At 49.2% G+C, this 21,283-nt stretch overlaps 1 protein-coding gene across 2 annotated transcripts in view; it reads right to left on the bottom strand.

Annotated features, from left to right (window-relative positions):
- LOC140188599 (zinc finger protein 362-like) overlaps window positions 1–21,283 on the bottom strand; it is a 68,541-nt gene that overhangs the window by 18,778 nt on the left and 28,480 nt on the right. Inside the window, exons 2-4 of one of the 2 annotated variants that reach the window (XM_072245031.1) lie at window positions 12,067–12,134; window positions 9,869–10,109; window positions 1,224–1,518 (exon numbers count right to left, since the gene is read on the bottom strand). In XM_072245031.1, coding sequence (XP_072101132.1) covers window positions 1,224–1,518; window positions 9,869–10,109; window positions 12,067–12,129 — 599 coding nt within the window. In that variant the 5' untranslated portion in view covers window positions 12,130–12,134. Of the gene's footprint in view, window positions 1–1,223; window positions 1,519–9,856; window positions 10,110–12,066; window positions 12,135–21,283 lie in introns of both variants that reach the window. The other variant, XM_072245029.1, reaches the window with a different exon arrangement.

Here is a 21,283-nt window from a genome sequence, read left to right on the forward strand (position 1 = left end):
GAAGGCCACAGGTCAATCACAGTCCGAAGCTTTGTTCTAGGCATGTAGAAGCCCCTCTGGCAGGAATCACTATCGGAGGATGAATTCTGGAGTGGAATGGAAATATCCTCTGCGGAATCCTCCTTCCAGGGATGGGAGGCATCCCCAGAACAACGGTGAGCTGCTCCAGTAGGGTGTGCTTCACACTGGAATAAAGCTGGGAAGATATCCTGAAACGCCCCCTAAACTGCAACCCTGCCTTGAACGGAAACAACTGGCCCAGAATAATGAACACCACGTCGGGATAGAGAGGCTGCCTTCTAGACCACACCTCCAGAACAGGAGCTTAACGTTTTAATTTTAGGAGATTAACTACTCTGGAAGAGGGTGCCGATTTAAGGCTGCTAAATTCTGACTGCGCCCTGACCAACTGTCTGCCTGTCACTTCAGTTACCCTGCCACAGCCCCCATAACCCTCGCCTTATTAAATAAGGGGAAGCTGCTCCAACTGGCAATAGTTTCAGACCCCAGAACTATGCAAAAGTTTAATGGGACATGGGGACGAGTGGAGGAAATTATTTATGTAACAAATGTGATCTGCAACACTAAAAAGGAATTCAGTAACTACTTGGAAAATAGGAACTGTAAGGAATGGAGCAACTGAGAATTCTTTTCTTGAGCAGCACGGGCAAGTGGCTCCTTCACCCGTTTTGAGTTGGCGAAGCCTGTGACATAAACATGCCAGGAAGCAAAGTGTGACAGGCCTCGCTCTACATTCGGCTCCGTGATCACACTGTGACATGGAAAAGAAGCTAGCCCTTGTTTAACATGAGACATTTTGGAAGGATTTAAAAGCTTGAGGTCCCAATTCCAAACTCGTCTCCCATGGAGGCCGAAACCTTGTACTTCTGTCCTCCCTTTTCTTCCCAGAAGTCGCACCCTGGACAGCTATCTGCTGGTGTGGCACAAGGAGTTCTGCAGATGCTCGAACTCTTGTGCAACACGCACACAAAACACTGGAGGATGTCAGCATCTAGAGAAGGTAAACATTTCATACCAAGACCCTTCATCAGGACTGGGAAGGAAGGGAGACCCTCCATAGATGCTTTCAGACCTTCTGAGTCCGTCCAGCATGTTATGCATGTTGACGTGGTGGCGTAACCTGCAGCCCACCCTCACTGCTCCTGAGATCCCGTTTGAGTGGCGCTATTTTCCAAGTGGTACTCTACCGCTTATTTTCCAACCTGTACGTTTTCCCATCCTTAGAAGGCTCGTTGCCCGAAGCCAGAATGGGATACGGCACCACGAGGACGGGTGGCCCAATGCAGTTTTCCCCCTTTATCTTCTTCCTCCCTCGCTCAGTCTTCAGGGTGTTGGCCAGGCCGTTCTTGCTGGAGTGTGCGGGGTCCATCCCGTGGTGGGTGATCAGGCCCGAGATCAGACTTGGGGAGGAGACCTCGGTGCGCCCCTGGCTCGCCAGGGTGGGAGTTGTCACGCTGATGGAGTCGCAGGTAACGGTGGGTGAAGACAAGCTGAGCCCTGGGGAGGAAACAAAACGCCACGGAAATTTAGGAAATCCAACTCTGAGCTTCCCACACACGAACATTTTCTCTCCTATCAGAGTTCCTGTTCTTCTTCAGCCCTCTGCCTCTTCCGCCTGTCAATGAATAGCTTCTTACATCATCTCCCCTCTCTCACCCACCTTCCCCCCTCACCTGGTCTCACTTTACCTTCTGCCCTCTTCCCTCCATTCCTGATGAATCCATCTGCAGATGTTAGAAATCTGAAGGGTCTCCAGTATTCTCTAATCTAAAGTCTGCTCCTGTGATGAGACACCGAGTCTGCAAACTCCACCTCCACCCAGTGAGAAAACTTCAACTCCTTCCCACAAAATCCTGCCTCTACCCTCGTTCATCTGTTAAGTAGATCATTCCCAAGACAATTGTTCTCTGGACATTGTTGGTCGCCGCTCCCTCTGTCCTCCCTCTGCTTGCAACTTAAAACCTATCTGATTTCTCCCTTTTCGGATTCTAAACCTGGTTCCCCATCCACGGACGCTGCTTCATCTGCTGAATATTCCGGCAACTTCTGCTTATGCAGCATTCCAGGTCCCGAGGATGGCGGAGGCCAGATCATTGGAGATATCTAACGTCGGGATGGATAAATATTTTGAAAGCAAAGGGGTTGAGGGTTGTGGGGAGCCGTGTTATGGAGGAGGTGTTGAGGCCAGCATCGATCAGCCACGTTCCTACCGAAAGGCAGGCGGGCAACTGAAGGACAGGTTGACCCAGTGCTACTCCGACATTCGAAGTATGCATGTGGAGAGGTAATTGGTTACACCGTGCGCAACAGCTTGTCACAGCTCTGTCACATATGCCTTTAATGTTCACAAAGCACTTTCTACAGTGGGAAAGATGGAAGGCAGAGCCCAGTGGTACATTCTGAAGTCCAGTGACCAACTTCTCCCATTTTCTTGACTGCACATGCGCGTCGCAGACTCACAGTCCATGATTCGCTGCTGTTGTTCACCTTAACCCGGTCAGCCACTTATTCAAGGCCAAAGTCAATCAGACTGGCATTTCTCTCGCAACGGCGAAGGCGGTCACCTGACCCACCACACTGGCTCTCGGAGCAATCCCAGTTCCCCACTTGTTCCCTGGTAATCTGGTGCTCATCAACCTGTTCCCAGACTCTACCACCCTCCACCCACACTGCAGCCAATGTCTAGCACTGATTAACCCACCAACTAGCACCAGGAGACAGAAGTTACTGGTGCCGGGGATGCCAGCAGCGTTAGGGGAACACAAACCAACTCCTTCATACGCAAGTTATAGTTTACACGGACCTAGAACCCTGGGAGGAAGCTTCAGCAGAAAAGCGCTGGAATTCTGCTCACAGATAAACATACTCTGAAATCCCAACATAGCAGACAGAGTGAAGGAGGGGTCCACGCCTCAAGGACGGCAGTGGTTCAAGGCATCAGATGACCAGCACCTTCAAGGGCATTTACGGACGGGCTTTTAAATGCTGGCTCAGCCTGCAAAGCCCACATCCCAAATGAATAATAATAATTTTTAAAAAGCAATGTGTTCTCTGAAAGACCATGCAAACCCCACACAGGCAGCACCTGAAGACAGAATTGAACCGGAGCCTCTGCAGCTGGTAGGTAACTACTGCAGCAATGTGCGGCTCAGTCAGGTCACAAAACGTCAAATCAGTTCTGAAATTCAGCCAGTGAGGTTTACTGTTTGAAACAGATGTTTGGCGGTGGCTGTGGGTACAGCAAACACTGGTAACCTGCACCAAACAATGGTGCACAATGAAGATTTTAATCACCAGATCAGCGAGCTCTTGTTTACCCTCACGTGATCATTCCATCAGCCACCTTTGCACTTCAATAGAATTCAGAGAGAAGTACAGCACAGAAACAGGCTGTTCAGCCCATCTAGTCCATGCCAAACCATTTAAATCACCTACTTCCATTAACCTGCACTGGGACCATAGCCCTCCATACACCTACCATTCATGTAATTATCCAAACTTCTCCTAAACCTTGAAATCAATATTCAATGTCAATCTGCAGGTGGCATTCTAGCATTGACCTGACAACCTTGTCTCCCACACCAAGGAAGGATTCTAAACCAATGCAAATTATGCTTGACTTCTGAAGGAATTGGGTTTCGTCTTTCCTCCAACAATCCTGAATTCCTTCTTCCCACGTATCTGTCATCTTGTGACTGTGCTCTGGAATTCCCTCTAGAAGCCTCCACCTCTCCAACTTCACAACATTCCTCAGAAGTTGTCTCTTTTGCCAAGCACGAGGGGCCCCTTTGTTTCTCTAAGCTCCAGTGAAGCACCAAAAAGGCACTATTTAAATGCAAGTTGTTCTTGCCACCGTTACCAAGCACACAAGCGTTGGGATCCCAGAACTAGAACTGGGTTAGCATCGATACGAAATCTGGATTAGTGAGGAGGGATCATCATCGGTGACGCTTCAAAAATAAACTGAATACACTTCATTATCGTAACTTTTCCCGATGTATTTCATTACATTTTATTTATTTATTGAAGTACATCGTGGAGTAGGCACTTCGAGCCTCACCGCCCAACAATCCCCCGATTTAACCCTAGCCTAGCCACGGGACAACTTACAATGATCAATTAACCTACCAACCGCGTCTTTGAACTGCGGGAGGAATCCCACGCGGTCACGGGAGAACGTACAAGTTCCTTACAGGCAACGGCGGGAATGGTCAACGTATTGGAGAGTTCACTGAGGATGGAGGTGAGTAGCGTAGAGACCAAACATACATGATCACAATGAGCTGGTTGGCAGGGAAGCGGAAGGTGGGAGAGATGCCTCAGGTGTCAATGGGAAGGGAAGACAGAATGAAGTCTGGGGGTATAACAGCAGGCAGAAACAATGAGCCTAACAAGGCAGCTCTGTTTATGGTTCGTGGGTAAGGGATAGAAGTGAGCAATATGGGGTCGAGGCACCAAGGAGGGAAGACCTCCTGACTTTGAGAGATCTGTAACAGGTACAGTGGCCTGTGTTTGCTAATGGGATGAGGTGTTGGAGAGTGGTCAATACCCCAGCAAAATTTAACACTAACCGATGATTGTGTAGTGAGTGGGGCTGGTAGAGACTGTTGCACTGAGCAGATCTCTCTGAATCTTGATGCTTAACCACCGTGTGTGGTGTTTGCGATTACACAGCTCCGACCGAGCAGAGGTGCACTTGACTGCCACCTTGTGGCGAGTATTAAACACAGCATTGCCTGTTACTGCCCAACAGGAGGACCTCTGGGGTCAAACTGCAGGCATTATGGCATGTCCCTTCTTTACCCTGATTCAAACCAGACCTCTGCAATAACAAGAGTGCGGTGAAATTTCAGATCAACAGCACGCGATAAGTGCTCTGCTGAAATCACTGAGAACTGGTATTTGATACTTCAGAGGAAGTGCAGGATAATGATGGAGGTTTATCACAGACAGCATCAAGACTCAAAGGTCTGAGGTTTAACAAAAGGTTATGCCGAAGTGCACTTTATTTCCTAAAGCACAGAAAACTGTGGGAGGACCTCACACTACTACTACTAGGCAAGATCTTACAGAGGTGTATAAATTCACAAAATCGCTGGAAGGCGGTCTTTTATTTTCCTTGGGAAAGGGATTAAAAATAAGAGGCCATTGTTTTGAGGTGAGAGAGGTAAGATATGAAAGGGACCCAGTGGTAACTTCCTGCAGAGGTTGGTACATATCTGGAATGAGCTGCAGAAGGAATTGGTTGGAGCAAGTGCAAGAACAACAAATTTAAATATACTTGGCCACGTATGTGGACAGAAAAGGTTTAGAAGGATAATGGTCCATACGCAGGCAAATGGGGCTAGCTTGGCCTGCTTACAAGTTGTTTTACTCTATGACCAGGTTACGTTTGTGTAGCAGACTAAGCAGGTTATCTTCACAGTCCTGGTGGGGTGGATACCCGGTTAGACATCGGGAGCTGTCACCTGGGAACAGGTGGAGCTCTGCCGACATCACCTGGCATCTGGGAATGGGTATAATGTATTATCGGTTTGAGTGCACCTCCTCATCATCTCTTCCTGAGCGCCATACTGAAGCACCCTCTCAGAAGTCACAGTATTATTCCCACATAGATCTAGCAAAAGTTCACAGCTACCAGAAATAATAGAAACATCCAAAAATAGCAGGAGTGGCCATTCAGCCCTTGCTTCTGTTCTACTATTCAACTCAATTATGGCTCTACTTCAGTGTATATTCCTGCTCTCCGCTAAACCCCTTGTTGCTTTTTGTTTCCATATATATTGTTCAAATAGATTCAGCAATGTGGGCTCCACAGCTCCCTGTGTTACAGAAGCCCCAAAACCCTTACTGAGTTGCAAGACAGTGATCTGTGTTTCTCTAAGCCCAGCCACGGGAAACTGTCTCCCTGTTGGGCCAGTCAGGATTTTGTTCATTTCAATGAGATTTCTCTCATTCTTTCTAAACTCCAGTCTGGATTTTGCTTACTTCAATGAGGTTCCTTTCGTCCTTCTAAACTTCAGTAAATTTAAGCTTCATCCGTCAAATCTCTCCTCCTGCAACAGTCCCACCAGTCCAGGAATCTGTCCGGTGACAATTTGCCACACTCCTTCTGAGGCAAGTGGATATTTTCTTAGATGGGGGGAGAAAAACTGCACACTATGCATGATCTCACCAATACCTTGAGCTGGTGCGATCACAGAAACGGATACCTGCACCTGTTCTCAAAACCTCTCGTACCAACTCACTGTTTGCACGCAGCCCTTTATAACTGGCTCACTGGATAGCTGACGGCCTTTGTGCTCTCAAACTGGGACTAAACGTTGATCCACCACACTTGGGTCGGCCAGGTTACATCTCCTGCTGTGTCAGGGCTGGTGGCTGCAGGATGGCCGGGGACAGTGTGCATCTGGAAGAATCTAATGAACTGAGCAAGGTGCTCTGGACCATTACATGGTGGCTGATGTCATGCAACACAGAATTTCAGGTATGCTCAAGAACGAAGGGGCCACATCTGAAACATTCTCATTCTTGACTGACCCGCTCAAAGCCTATACTTCCCAGATTCTTTGACAATAAATGTGCTTTGAATCGTATTTTCATCAACAGCGCCACCTGGTGCTGAAGCTGTGGCACAGCTACACTACTCACCCCAATGATCTCTGCCAAACAAGAACAGCTCTGGCAATATTAGAAAAAAATCAAAACATCCAAATCTCAGGAGCAGGCTACTTAAATCCCAACCAGAGCCACAAACTTGCTTTCCTCATATACCCTGGTGACCCCAAAGGGCTCTAACCTCATTTCTTCAATTGGAAAGTCAGGCAGCTGTGGAGGCAGAGCTATCCCAGCATCCACAGGGAGAAAGAAAGTCCTCGATAAAGACAAGGGTTTTAATAAGGGCTTCCCTTCCTATATACTGGAACAGGCCCAGTTCCACAGAAAATCAACATTTAAAAACAAAAGGACTAGGAATGAAAGTGGGCCACTTGAACTCTCTATTTATTCTACCATTTAATAAAATGGCAGCTGATTTGTCTGCAACCATATCCAAGTTCTTACCTACCCGAGAAACCTTTCACTCCACACCACCCTCTGCTCTCAACACCTTGATTAATGAACTCGTGGGCCTCAGAGAGGAGAACAGGTTATGCTTCTATCCTTTGTCCACTTAACCCCCCACACCCAGGCGCTACAAATGTGGGAGAACTGGCAAGTCACAGAGAGCCCAGTACCCCCAGAGGGTGGGATTCATGAGCACAATGGGCTTCTTGCTCCTGCACTCCACCTCCCCCTCCTTGGGACACAACTGAAGTCATGAACCCCAAAAATCAGCGCGTGTGTCAGCTGGGAGATTGAGGGGTGATCGAGGGGTTACCGAGGTACAGTTACCAGGAGCCTGACCAGAAGAGTCAGCAATCAGCTCTCCCACAAACAAAAACAGCGGGCGATTATCTTTCAAGCACATAAAATGACAACCGGGGGGTTGAGTTTTAAATCTTGTAGGCTCCATTAATTCCATTGTTATGTACTCCTCATTGAATCCGAGTTAACGACGAAGGTTGCAAGTTTCCCACCTTTTGATACTATTTCTGTTCTTCAAGAATCAAAGGCTTAGTAACACAATCACAGGCAGAGAAACAAGACGAGGGACCGATATCAGGACAAATGGATGACACACATTAAAAACGGGCCCAAAGCTGACTGACTTTCTCCGCCGAGTTGCCTCTCTACACCCTGAGCTACTATAGCCAGTGTTCCCATTTCCAATCGCTTTCCCTGCTAATACTCCGATGGTCGTCAGGATCTGGGAACAAACAGAATGCTGACACTCCCTGTCAGGATTCGGGTGGGAGGAATGGAGCAGCTGCTGGACCAGCAAAGCTTACAAATGTGATACAAATTATTAAGTTACTGCAGAATGTCTGTCAATAAGTCAAAGAGGAATGACCATGTTTCAAGCATAAACCTGAACCATTAAACTTCAGGTTTCTCTCCTCAAAGACAACACTCCGGTGAAAGATATCTGTTATGTGTCAAGTAGGGTACCGTGCACAATTCTGATTTGATAGGGACAGACGTGAGAGTACGGAGGAACATCTGGAGAAACTTCTGAAATGCCCGCTTCGCTGCCATTGCTACTGTGTGGTCCGGAATCTCCGGAGCTGAAGGCCCCGAATCCTCGGCTTTGCTTGTTTCGGCAGCCGGGGTGAGGTCGAAGGTGCTCGGCAGAGGATGGTGCTCGGGAGGCTGTATCGGAGGAGCTGGTCAGAGGCTCGAAGTTTTTGGATGGACAGACTCAGTGTGGGCTGATGTCAGGTGCTTCCAATGCATCGGCAGTTGTCGGTGTCTGGAGGTTTATGACAGGGAGTTTCTCCCTTCTGCCGCCTGCTATCGGGGACTATTGAGAGTCGATCAAGACTTTGAAACTCTTTTTACCATGCCCATGGTCTGCTCTTTATCAAATTATGGTATTGCTTTGCATTGTTGTAACTATATATTATAATTATGTAGTTCTGTCAGTGTTAGTCTTTGGTTTGTCCTGTTTTTCTGTGATATCACTCTGGAGGAACATTGTATCATTTCTTAATGCATGCATTTCTAAATGACAATAAACGAGGACTGAGTGTTCTCATAATCTAATCTAAGTATGTCCAGTCACGTCTCTTTTTGTTACCCATCCCTGTGTTCCTGCTTTTGAACCCTGGGTGTTGACCACACACCTTCAATTGGCAGTTTCATTACCTCATGACTTTCCAGGAATCTATCCGGCTGTGGGACACAGATGTAGACCCAGCACATTTTCTTTCTCATGTCAGCCCCTCTCTGTCAAGCCATAAGACACAGGAGCAGAATCTGTTCCACGGGGCTGTTTATTCCAGCCCGTGCACCAACAAACAGAAATTCTGCTGCCGATTATTTTTCAACACATAACACCGGCTGCCTCACAGCCTGGTCTGAAGTACCGATGCCCTTGAACGAAAGGTCCGACAAAAAGTAGTGGGAGTGACCCAGTCCGGCACCAGTAAATCCCTTCCATCCACTGAACACACGAAATGCCGTTGCAGGAAAGCAACATCCATCATCAGGGACCCCCACCACCCAGGACATGCTCTCTTCTCGCTGCTGCCATCAGGAAGAAGGTACAAGAGCCTCAGGGCCCACGCCACCAGGCTCAGGAACAGTTATTACCCCTCAACCATCAGACTCACTCGCCCCCATCACTGAACTGCTCCCACAGCCTATGGACTCACTTTCAAGGGCTCTTCATCTCAAGTTCTCTATATTTATTGTTTATTTATTATTATAATTTTTCTTTTGTATTTCCAATTTGGTGTCTTTTGCACGTTGAGTGCAGTCTTTCACCGAGTCTATTATAGTTACTATTCTACAGATTTGTTGAGTATGCCCACAAGAAAATGAATCTCAGGGTTGTATATGGTGACATATACATACTTCGATAATAAAATTTACTTTTAATTTTGAACTTTGATACCTTAAGGGCCATGTTTTAAACCTCATAGTCTGCAATAATTTCATCATAATTGGATTTAACCTTTCTAACAACTTGCAAATGTGAGAGACAATTTACAATCTAAGAAGGTTGTTCCTTATTGTAAAGTGTTACAACAGTCCCCTTTTGTTTCAACCTCCCTTTCCAACTCCTGCTCCTGTAATTAAACGCCAGCCTCCACTGGCCGGAGACCGTAACCAAAGGCAGGTAGACCCCACTCTTAGCACATGAATCAGCGCAGTACATCACGCTCCAAGGGAAAAACAGGTCAGGTAAAAGCCAACATTCAAACAAGTGTGTGAGAAAAAAGTGCGTCCTTACAGTTTGGAGTACCTGTTACAGAGCTAGTGGCGGGCCGAGCGTGGAGAGCCACGTCTGGCTGCGGGGTCTGGGCGTGGACCTCAGACAGCTGCTGCGGCTTGAGGATGGACAGAGGCGACTGGCCGCTCTGCGAGGTCGACGGCAGCAGCAAGGGCTGCTGGGACTGCACGGACGAAGGGGGCACGTGTGGCGGGCGGATCTTCTCCGCCATGAGCTGCTCCTTGATCTTGTTTATCAGCATCAGGTTATCGAGCTGGAGGGAGGGGGCAAAGACATCAGAGAAATTGAGACATTGCAACACCAAGAATGCAAGACAGGTTTACTGAGGGAAGTGGGGCACATGAGAGCAGAGACATTGGGGTGTCCCAGCACAGAGTTCCCCAGCTAACTGGCCTGTGTGAAAATGGGATAGCTACCATACCCACTGTCCTACTACAAGTAACCACTCCCTTCAATATCCACATCTTTTGCTTCTCCTTTCTAGAATGTTCACCTCCCTTCAGGCCTCCACTCAGGGGGGCACATGATTTCAGATGGGTTATGACCCCTCCCCCAAGATATTTAACGTTGGGAGTTAACCACAGCCGAACACAATCCTGTCCCTGCTGCACAATTCCGGGTCCAGCTAACTCCAATCCTCGGCCTACAGTGTTGGAGAAGTGCAGGCCAGGATTAGGAGCAAGTACAGCCCAGTCAGACCCTAGAAGCTACACACAACTGAGCCCCAACGAGAAACAGTCACATCAGCACAGGCAGATTGGGAGCCTCTGTGACTGACTACCTCGACTTATTCCCCAACCAACCACACGGGGGAGCTTCCGCTGCCTTTCTCCCGGCTGGCCTCCTACACAAGAGCCGTTGCAGAGATGCAAAGCCTTTGCTTCTGGGCTGTGTGTTTGCATCCCGTGTTTTGGTGACCCCAGAACCTGTGTTTTGGTGACTTCAGAACGACTGCAGGCCTGACCGCAGCAGGGGCCAAGTGTTGCAAGGACTCCTCTTGCCTCGGCAAGAGGAAGCAGCACTTGACGAGGGCACACACCAGCCCACACAGGGTCAGAGAAGGCATGGGCTGACGCGGAGCCCCTTTAGGGACAATAGCAATACGCTTCCCTGAGCATGAGCCCAGAATAAGCAGGGCCAGGATTAACTGGTCTGTTTGTGTGAATTCTAAACCTGTAATTGCTACCCTGTGGATCGCATTCCCCATTTCAAGTGGGCAATCTCGCAATACCTGCAACTCTAAAGCTAGATGGATGCAGACTAAATTTCCGTCGATGGCTACCAATCACGGGCACGCTAGTCCCAGCCCGGGCAGAGTGACCACGGCAGCCTACTCTCTGCAATCTCTTGAGCCTCGAAGGAGAAATGGCCACCTAATCCGAGGTGACATGGTGCGGCTGTCAACCGAGCTTCCCGGGACCTGGACCGAGCCCCTAATGGTGAAGCATAGCACGTACATGGCCCCCAAGAAGCAGCCAGGGTGAAGGGGCAATGCCCAGTCCACACAGGCATACAATCCTCCCACCCCATCTTTATCCGGGGCCTGGTGGTGGGAACAACATAAAGAACCAAGGGAACAACATACTTGGGGGGGGGGGTGTACAGGGCACTCGACTAATTGATTTATTTACACCACCTGTACCAAGATACAATGAAAAACTTTCGTTTTCCTGTCATCCAGACAGACCACTTCACACACAAGTACACTGAGGTAGTAAAAATAAAGTGTTTCAGTCACAGGAAAAGTGCAGTGTAGTCAGTCAGAATAAAGCACAAAGGACGACGGTGAGATAGACTGAGAGAGCGAGAGATCATCTTTATTGTACAAGAGGGCAATAAAGATTCCTGAGGTCTGTTAAAAGAGTCTCATAACAGCAGGACAGAAGCAGTCCTTGAGCCTGGTGGTGCGTGTTGTGAGGTTTCGTCTTCTGCCCGATGGAAGGAGAAGAGACAATGAGTCCGGGTAGGAGAGGTCCTTGGTTACGTTCGCTGCTTTCCTAAGGTGGGGGGGGGGGAAGAGTGGACAGAATCAGTGAAGGGGTAGAGCAGACAGAATCAGCAGAAGGGAAAACTGGAAGGAAGAGGTCAGTTCAAGGAGTCCTATAACAGTGGGGTCTCATTCCCCCCGCCCCCCCCCCCCCCAGAGGCAAACACCTTGAACCTGAAGTACACTCGAGTGAGTGGCGTGATGAAAGTTCCTCCTGCCCTACCTGGCTCGTCATGGTGGGTGGCGGTGGCCAAAAGTACGGGTTGTTGAATCGCGGCTCTGCCATGGCAACTGTGCAAGAGAAACAAACACTTCAAGTTGCAGTCATTCTGTGGCAAGCAAACCCCACTGCCCCCAAGCTCCTAAAAAGCCAACTCTGTCCATAAATAGAATCCCTGCTCCCATGTCCCTTTCCCAAGGAAGGGCAGCCCAAAAACTGCGAGCATAGCTTTAAGGTGGGGGCGGGGGGGGGGGGGGAATTTAAAAACAACCTGAGAGGCAACTTCTTCATGCAAGAGGGCGGTCCATATATGGGACAAGCTGCCAGGAAAGTGGCTCAGGCAAATAAAATATCCAAGTGTCTTTTAAATTTTGTTAAGTGCATCAATTGGGAGGAAGGTTTAGAGGAATGTGGGCCAGGCTTAGCTGTGTCACTTGGTCAGCATGGACAAGATAGGCCAAAGGGATGACTGCTGTGCTGTACGCTGCCTCTGGGAAGACACTTCCAAATCTTACCAGGAACAGAGCGAAGACTATTGAGCCTGTCCCTGTAACAGGAGGAAGCTGGTCAGCTGTTTAGAACTGGTGCTCTCTGCTGTCCAAACGTGCCTCATTGTCGTCACTGGCAGCAGTTATAGTCATCCATCAGGGATGCAGGGCCTTTGGCCCAACATGTTGGTGCTGACCATCAAGCACCCATTTACATTAATCCTACAAGCATTTTTTCTCCCCACATTCCCCTGCACCCTCCCCAGATTCTGCCACTCGCCTACGCAATGGGGACGATTTGCAGCGGCCAGTTACTCTACCAACTCGCGTCTCTTATATGTGACTGGAAAACGGAGCATGCAGTCACAGGGAGGACATGCAAACTCCACGCAGGCAGCACCAGTGGACGGGACTGAACCTGGATCACTGGCACTGGCTCTATCAGCTGTGCTAACCTCCTCTCTTTATTTTACTTCTACTTCCACCGTACTCTCCTCTGAACTCTTAACAACCCCCATTTCGTAATCATTCGCCCCTTTCGGTTCTGTTAAAAAAAATATTAAAATTATTACTTCACCCCATCCATCTCACTCTGAGCCAGTGATGCGGTGTCCCAACATTGCCCTTCCCCTACATCTGAAGTAAGAGAAAACTTTCACAAAAGTCACTATATTGCCACGTCAAACTGATTTCTTTGGTTGACCTTCTACTCTGGGTGTGTCCATCCTGTGCCACATCCTGTGCAATTTTCTCACTTTACTTTCTTCTAACAGCCTAGAGTTTTGATGGCATCTTCATGTCCTACTTGATAGCTATCTCTCTCCGTCCTCTATTTCTATGGTTTGACCCATTTGTCAACATTGAGCCAATAAATGAAAGAGTGTTGTCTTGGACCAGGGGCCTTGACCTTATCCCTCAAGTCTTCACTTGGAAGAGCACTTCAAAATTATTGGTTCTGCTTGGTCAGAACGTCAATGATTTGCAGGCTGCAATTTGAGTTTTATTCCACAAATTTGAATGGTAATTAAATACAAAAAGATGACCTATTTCCTGTCAGGAGAATGAGGGTGTATTTATGGATCCTATAAGGGGTAAGCAATGTTGACCAACTCAACACACACAAAATGCTGGAGGAACTCAGCAGGTTAGGCAGCATCTATGGAAATTAATAAACAGTTGATGTTTCGGGCCGAGACCCTTGTTGACTAACTGTCGGCTTGGAGAGGAAGGGGTTAGTAGAAGCTGGTGGCTTTATTGGAGTAGAAGATCTGCCATGTTTCAGACCAGCAAAGCTGACAGATATTGGGCATTTGCTTATTGTTGGCATCATTTGGAGGAATATTACGCTATAAGAGAAAAGATGCCAGTGGAAACAAAAATTCTACTAAAAGTTGGGGTCAGGTTTTCTGATGGTTGCTAAAACACCTGGAAATCTGGACAGTCTTGCGAGAACTCCTGCAAGCTTGCTTACTTATTTATTCAAAACCAGGGTGAGGCCATTCAGCTCAGGAGACCTATTCCCTGCCTCCTTATTTTCCTGGAGGACATTCTCTCTCACACACCCATCAACTCCCCTTGAACTCTGTTGACACTTACCTCACAAAGGGGCAAACCACAGCAGCCCATTTGCCTATCAGCACATTTTTTGGGATTTGAAAGGAAATGACAGGAACTCATGCAGTGACAACAAACAATGCAAACTCTATAGAAACGCAATAAACCAGCAGCACGCACTTCAGAATTACATGAAGGAAAATCGCGGTCAAGCCAAGTCATTTAGCTCTGACTTCAACCAGCCTTTTGCTTTACACAAATCTGAACTCTTTCTCCTGGGTTATTTGGTATTCCGAAAACAGAAGTCAACAGAAGCGAGGTAATTATTAATCAAGAATATGCAAATAGAGATCGAGGCCAGCCAGCAGATGGACTGAATGAGTTGATCTTGTGCAATCTTATGATTCCAGGAATGAAAGGGTTATCGTACGAGGAACGTTTGATGGCTCTGGGTCTGTACTCGCTGGAATTCAGACGGATGGGGGAGGAGGGGATCTCATTGAAACCTTTCAGATGTTGAAAGGCCTAGACAGAGTAGATGTGGAAAGGATATTTCCCATGGTGGGAGAGTCTAGGACAAAAGGGCATAGCCTCAGGATAGAGGGGCGCCCTTTCAAAACAGAGATGCGGAGAAATTTCTTTAGCCAAAGGGTGGTGAATTTGTGGAATTTGTTGCCACATGCAGCTGTGGAGGCCAGGTTGCTGGGTGTATTTAAGATAGAGATTGCTAGGTTCTTGATTGGACACGGCATCAAAGGTTACGAGGAGAAAGCTAGGAACTGGGGTTGAGGAGGACATAGAAAAAAGGACCAGCCATGATTGAACGGCAGAGGAGACTCGATGGGCCAGATGGCCTAATTCTGCTCATACGTCTGACGGGCTAACCGACTGGATGCTTCTAACGGCTATTCATAAACAACGGTGTTGTCGACAGAGAACAGGATAGCCACAGGTTACAGTTCAGCTGGTGAAACAGGGCTACAAAATGACAAGCAGAATTTAATCCTGAAGGACATATATTTAGGGGAGGGAGGAATAGGTTTATAGGGAATTTGAGGAAGAATTTTTTGCACTCAGAGCATAGTTACAATCTAGAAGACACTGAGTGGGTGGTAGAAGCAGGCTCTCTCACAATATACAATAGGTATCGAGACGAGCACTTGAATTGCCAAGGCACAGCAGTCAACGGATGAAGTGCTGGTAAACGGGATTGGTGTTGATGAGTAACTGACGGTCATCGTGGAAACAGTGGGTCAAAGGGCCTGTTTCTGTTCTGGACAAATCTATATTCGAAAAGTACCATTACAGCTTTACTGCGTCTCCTCGTTCCTGTCAAGATAGTTGTGTTTAATAACATGTAATCTTGCCGCAATAGTGGGCTGTCAGCACTGAAAGAATACACACATGGAAAAAGACAAGTTCTCCACAGGAATATCAATGCAACTTTTCCCAGACAGAATACAATTTTAGAGACATTAAACACCACTCTCTATTTCTTGCAGTTGAGTGAAAGCAAGTGACAATTCTACTGTCACATGATCCCTCCTTACTCTAAGTACTGAACAACGGCCAGGAACTGCTATTGTTCAGCGACAGTCCTCCAACATAGCCGCAATTACTTACCTACCCATTGACGACGCAGGAGACTGTTCAGCCCATCGAGTCCCTATCAGCTCCTAACAGAGCAATCCCATCTGTCCCATTCTCTCTCTGCACTTCCCTAAAGCCTTTCACCTTACATCAATTCCCTTTTAGCCCTTCTACCACGTACGACACGAAGGTATCGTGGATTGTAGGTAATTATCCACCTCCTGCAGATGCAGATGCTGGAATCTGGAGCAAAACGTGGCACGGTAGTGTAGTGGTTAGCACCAGCGACAGGTTCAATTCCCGCCACTGCCCGTAAAGAGTTTGCTTCCGCCCTACGCGTGGGCCTCCTTCCGGGTGCTCCGGTTTCCTCCCACAGTCCAAAGACGTACCAGTTGGTAGGTTAATTGGGCATTGTAAATTGGGTTAGGGTTAAATCGCATGTTGCTGGGTGGCACGGCTCGAAGGGCTGGAGGGCCTAATCCATCTCAATAAAAAACACAAGACATCCAACCCGAAAGGGAGGCAGTGTGAAATGTGAGGAGAATGTTATGAGAATGCAGGTTGACTTGGACAGGTTGGGTGAGTGGGCAGATGCATGGCAGATGCAGTTTAATGTGGATAAATGTGAGGTTATCCACTTTGGTGGTAAGAACAGGAAGGCAGATTATTATCTAAATGGAGTCAAGTTAGGAAAAGGGGAAGTACAACGAGATCTAGGTGTTCTTGTACATCAGTCACTGAAAGCAAGCATGCAAGTACAGCAGGCAGTGAAGAAAGCTAATGGCATGCTGGCCTTCATAACAAGGGGAATTGAGTATAAGAGCAAAGAGGCCCTTCTGCAGCTGTACAGGGCCCTGGTGAGACCACACCTGGAGTACTGTGTGCAGTTTTGGTCTCCAAATTTGGGGAAGGACATTCTTGCTATTGAGGGACTGCAGCGTAGGTTCACAAGGTTAATTCCTGGAATGGCGGGACTGTCATATGTCGAAAGATTGGAGCGACTGGGCTTGTATACTCTGGAATTTAGAAGGCTGAGAGGGGATCTTATTGAAACATGTAAGATTATTAAGGGATTGGACACGCTGCAGGCAGGAAGCATGTTCCCGCTGATGGGTGAGTCCAGAACCAGTGGCCACAGTTTAAGAATAAGGGGTAGGCCATTTAGAACGGAGTTGAGGAAAAACATTTTCACCCAGAGAGTGGTGGATATATGGAATGCTCTGCCCCAGAAGGCTGTGGAGGCCAAGTTTCTGAATGCTTTCAAAAAAGAGATGGATAGAGCTCTTAAAGATAGTGGAATCAAAGGTTATGGGGATAAGGCAGGAACTGGATTCTGATAGTGGATGATCAGCCATGATCACAGTGAATGGCAGTGCTGGCTCGAAGGGCCAAATGGCCTACTCCTGCACCTATTGTCTATTGTCTGTAAAACGTCGACTGTCCGTTCCCCCACAGACGCTGCCTGACCCGCTGAGTTCCCTTAGCATCTTGCTTATCACTCCAGTTATACTACCAGCGTCTCTTTGGGGTCTGCTGGGAAACCCACGCCATCACAGGGTGAACATGCAAACTCCACAGCAGCCAGAACAGTTTCACCATCTTGATGCTTTCCAGGGCAATGTAATGAACTACTGTACTGGAACACGTGTACGTGGTCTAGGTCATGGCCTGTACAAAGCTCATTTCACGATTGTCTGTCAGCTACAAGGAGAATTTGCAGGACTGTGTTTCAGTCTGGCTCCACACAATGCTGCAAACTGGGTTTGACTGAACAGCAAGAGACTACCGCAGAGTCGGTATGGGCACCCCGCAGTGCCAGCAGGGCTCGTCAGTGCTGTGCTCAGGAACAACTGCCAGGGCTGATGGTTCATTACAGACGCAAAGTCCAACTGGACCCATGCAACAACGCACCAGAACAGATGGAGGTGCTCTGCTCAGGCAGCATGCAGAGGGGAGGGGGAGGGGGGAAGAAGAGAGGGGGAGGGGGTAAGAAGAGGGGTGGGTGTACATAGAGAGGGGGTGGGGTGTGGGTAGAGAGAGGGGGAGGGGCCAGAGGGGGTGGGGTCAGAGAGGTGGAGGTTTTAGATGGGGGATATGTTGGGGGGGGCTGAGTTGTTAGAGTGAGGGGGTAGGTGGTGGAGGGGTTAGGTGGTAGAGCGAGGGGGAGGGGGTAGAGTGAGGGGGAAGGGGGTAGAGTGAGGGGGGAGGTGGTAGAGCGAGGGGGGAGGTGGTAGAGGGAGGAGGGAGGCGGTAGAGGGAAGGGGTAGGGGGTAGAGCGAGGGGGAGGGGGTAGAGCGAGGGGGAGGGGGTAGAGCGAGGGGGAGGGGGTAGAGGGAGGAGGGAGGCGGTAGAGCGAGGGGGAGGTGGTAGAGCGAGGGGGAGGCAGTAGAGGGAGGAGGGAGGCGGTAGAGGGAGGGGGTAGGGGGTAAAGGGAGGGGGTAGAGCAAGGGGGAGGGGGAGGGGGAGGTGGTAGAGGGAGGAGGGAGTTGGTAGAGGGAGGGGGGAGGTGGTAGAGGGAGGTGGTAGGTGGTAGAGGGAGGGGGAGGTGGTAGAGGGAGGGGGAGGGGGTAGAGGGAGGGGGAGGTGGTAGAGCGAGAGGGAGGGTAGAGCGAGGGGGAGGTGGGAGGGGGGAGGGGGTAGAGTGAGGGGGAGGTGGTAGAGGGAGGGGGGAGGTGGTAGAGGGAGGGGGGAGGGGGTAGAGCAAGGTGGTAGAGGGAGGGGGAGGTGGTAGAGGGAGGGGGTAGGGTGTAGAGTGAGGGGGAGGTGGTAGTGTGAGGGGGGAGGTGGTAGAGGGAGGGGGTAGGGGGTAAAGGGAGGAGGCAGGGGGTAGAGCGAGGGGGAGGGGGATAGATGGAGGGGGGGAGGCGGTAGAGCGAGGGGGGAGGCGGTAGAGCGAGGGGGGAGGTGGTAGAGGGAGGGGGTAGGGTGGAGAGTGAGGGGGAGGTGGTAGAGTGAGGGGGGAGGTGGTAGAGGGAGGGGGTAGGGGGTAAAGGGAGGGGGCAGGGGGTAGAGCGAGGGGGAGGGGGGTAGAGCGAGGGGGAGGGGGGTAGATGGAGAGGGGGAGGCGGTAGAGCGAGGGGGGAGGCGGTAGAGCGAGGGGGAGGCAGCAGAGCGAGGGGGAGATGGTAGAGGGAGGGGGTAGGGGTAGAGGGAGGGGGTACGGGGTAGAGGGAGGGGGGAGGTGGTAGAGCGAGGAGGGAGGGGGTAGAGCGAGGGGGGAGGGGGTAGAGCGAGGGGGGAGGGGGTAAAGGGAGGGGGTGGGGGGTAAAGGGAGGGGGTGGGGGGTAGAGCGAGGAGGAGGGGGGTAGAGCGAGGGGGAAGGGGGTAGAGCGAGGTGGTAGAGCGAGGGGGGAGGGTGTAGACGGAGGGGGGAAGGTGGTAGAGGGAGGGGGGAGGCGGTAGAGTGAGGGGGTAGGGGTAGAGCGAGGGGGTAGGGGTAGAGCGAGGGGGAGGTGGTAGAGCGAGGGGGTAGGGGGTAGAGGGAGGGGGGAGGTGGTAGAGCGAGGGGGGAGGTGGTAGGAGGTGATGGTAGAGTGAGGGTTTGGGGGAGGGGAGGGGTAGGTGTAGGGGTAGAGAGGTAGAAAGGGTGGTAGACAGAGAGGTAAAGAGAGACAATAGATGGTGCAAAGCAGACAGAGATTTTCATCCATCCCACTGGCAACATTTCTCCCCCGTGCTCTTGTCTCAGAACTACATTCTCTACGTTTCTCTTTCCTTTCTTCTTCCCACACAGTCACTTCTCACTCCCCTTCCACCAGACTCCCTGCCACCGCTGCAGCGGGATCAAGAGCCGAACACTGAGAGTCTCGGCGGTAAGATCAGCTCTCTGCTGCCTTCACTGATGAGCCTCGATTAATGCAGGAGGATGCTGATGTACACATCACAAAAAGAGGATGTAAAATATATCTTGCTTGTCACATCCAGGCAACATTCCACCACACCAGCTGCCACTGACAGAACACACCCAACGTTCTAAAGTTGTACAACTGTTGAGGGAAAAAAGTGTTTCAGGAGCCAAAAGCTGCCGAGCACAGCGATCGCCCGTGGTGTCTCCCACAAAGCGCAGGTGTAAAATTTAGTTGCTGTTAGCCAGTCACAATAAAGTCACTCTTGCAAGTATTCACTGAGGGGAAGTGATATTTGCAGAAAAAACACCTGTAATTTTTTCCAGTCCCTTGATGTCAAATACATCTCAAAACAAGGCAGGCTTCTGATCCAGGAAATTCATTGTTGAGAAATCAGAATGGCTCTGTGATTTGAAATGTGACATTCACAGGGGATGTTTCTAAGTTCTAATGCCCAGTGGCAAGTCATGCAGGTTAGAATGTGAAGCCACATAGCTGAGGTAGAAGCAGTACGTGTGACAATTTGATTGTTTGGGCTTCTGTTGTTTCTCAATGTCACACCTTGCCACTTGGAAATGGCTGAATCAGCTCTTTCACTTTACCCAGCAATGACTGACACACAATCCCGAGTTGTTACTCCGCTGTGAGACACTACACTGAGGGCTGGAATGTGCCTCCTGGCATTCTCTGCATGCTTCTACCTCACCGACCTTCTAGTGAGAAAGTCCAGGAGCAAATTTATGGCTTCCCTCACATGAACAAATCAACTAGGCACAAAATCTCTAACTGTTATGACTTGACCCCTGTTACGGCTTGCTTTGAAGGCCCAGTGTTCATTGGTTAATGCAGTGGGCGTCCAACCAAGCAGGAAGGTGTGATGGACATCACGTTGGAGTTGTTGGAGATGCTGGTCAGGCTGCATCTGGAGCATCTGGACTTGAGGATGTAAATAACAGGAAGAGGTCAGGGAAGTTAAGACTTTATTCCTTGTGTCGGAGCCATGAATCTGTTTTCTATCTGCATGGTATTCTGTGTTGCGTGTTTTATGGTAACTAGTCATGTGAGCGGACTGTGGTAAAAGCAAAGGGGATAAATTATGTGTTTGTGCTTTGTTCTGGGCAGTTTAGTTTGGAACAGGGGACCGATGGATGTCATATCTTTTGTTGACCACTTAGTTACACTTAGTTTTGTCTAATTATGCATAATTGCATAACTGTTTTACAAGTTGCTAATAAAGGATCGAATACATTCCTTTACATTTGTGGAGCATCATTACTGGAGTAACAAAAACAAAATGCTGGAGGAACTCAGCAGGCCAGGCAGCATCTATGGAAAAAATGCACAGTCGACGTTTCGGGCCAAAACCCTTCGGCAGGACCGGAGGAAAAAAAATCATTACTGGAGTGACTGGATGGTGTGGCACACCAGGATAACGAGATGTGGAGGTCACCAACAGTGACGATTGGTTTGCTAGAACTGACCACTTCACCTTGTAGTGTAGGAGACTGTGGAGTAAATTTACAGGGGTATCGAGTCACAAGGGGGACAGATAGTCTTCTTCCAAGAAAAGGGTACCAAACAACTAGAGGGCATAGGTTTTAAGTGAGAGGAGAATTTTTTATTTTAAAATGGACCTGATGGCCATCTTCACATAGAGGACAGCGTGTAAATGGAATGAACTGCCAGAGAAAGTCAAAGTAGGCACAATAACAGCATTTAAAAGAGATTTGGGTAAGTATATGG

Source organism: Mobula birostris, chromosome 27 (genome assembly GCF_030028105.1).
Source record: "Mobula birostris isolate sMobBir1 chromosome 27, sMobBir1.hap1, whole genome shotgun sequence".
In the NCBI taxonomy this organism is placed as follows: Eukaryota; Metazoa; Chordata; class Chondrichthyes; order Myliobatiformes; family Myliobatidae; genus Mobula; species Mobula birostris.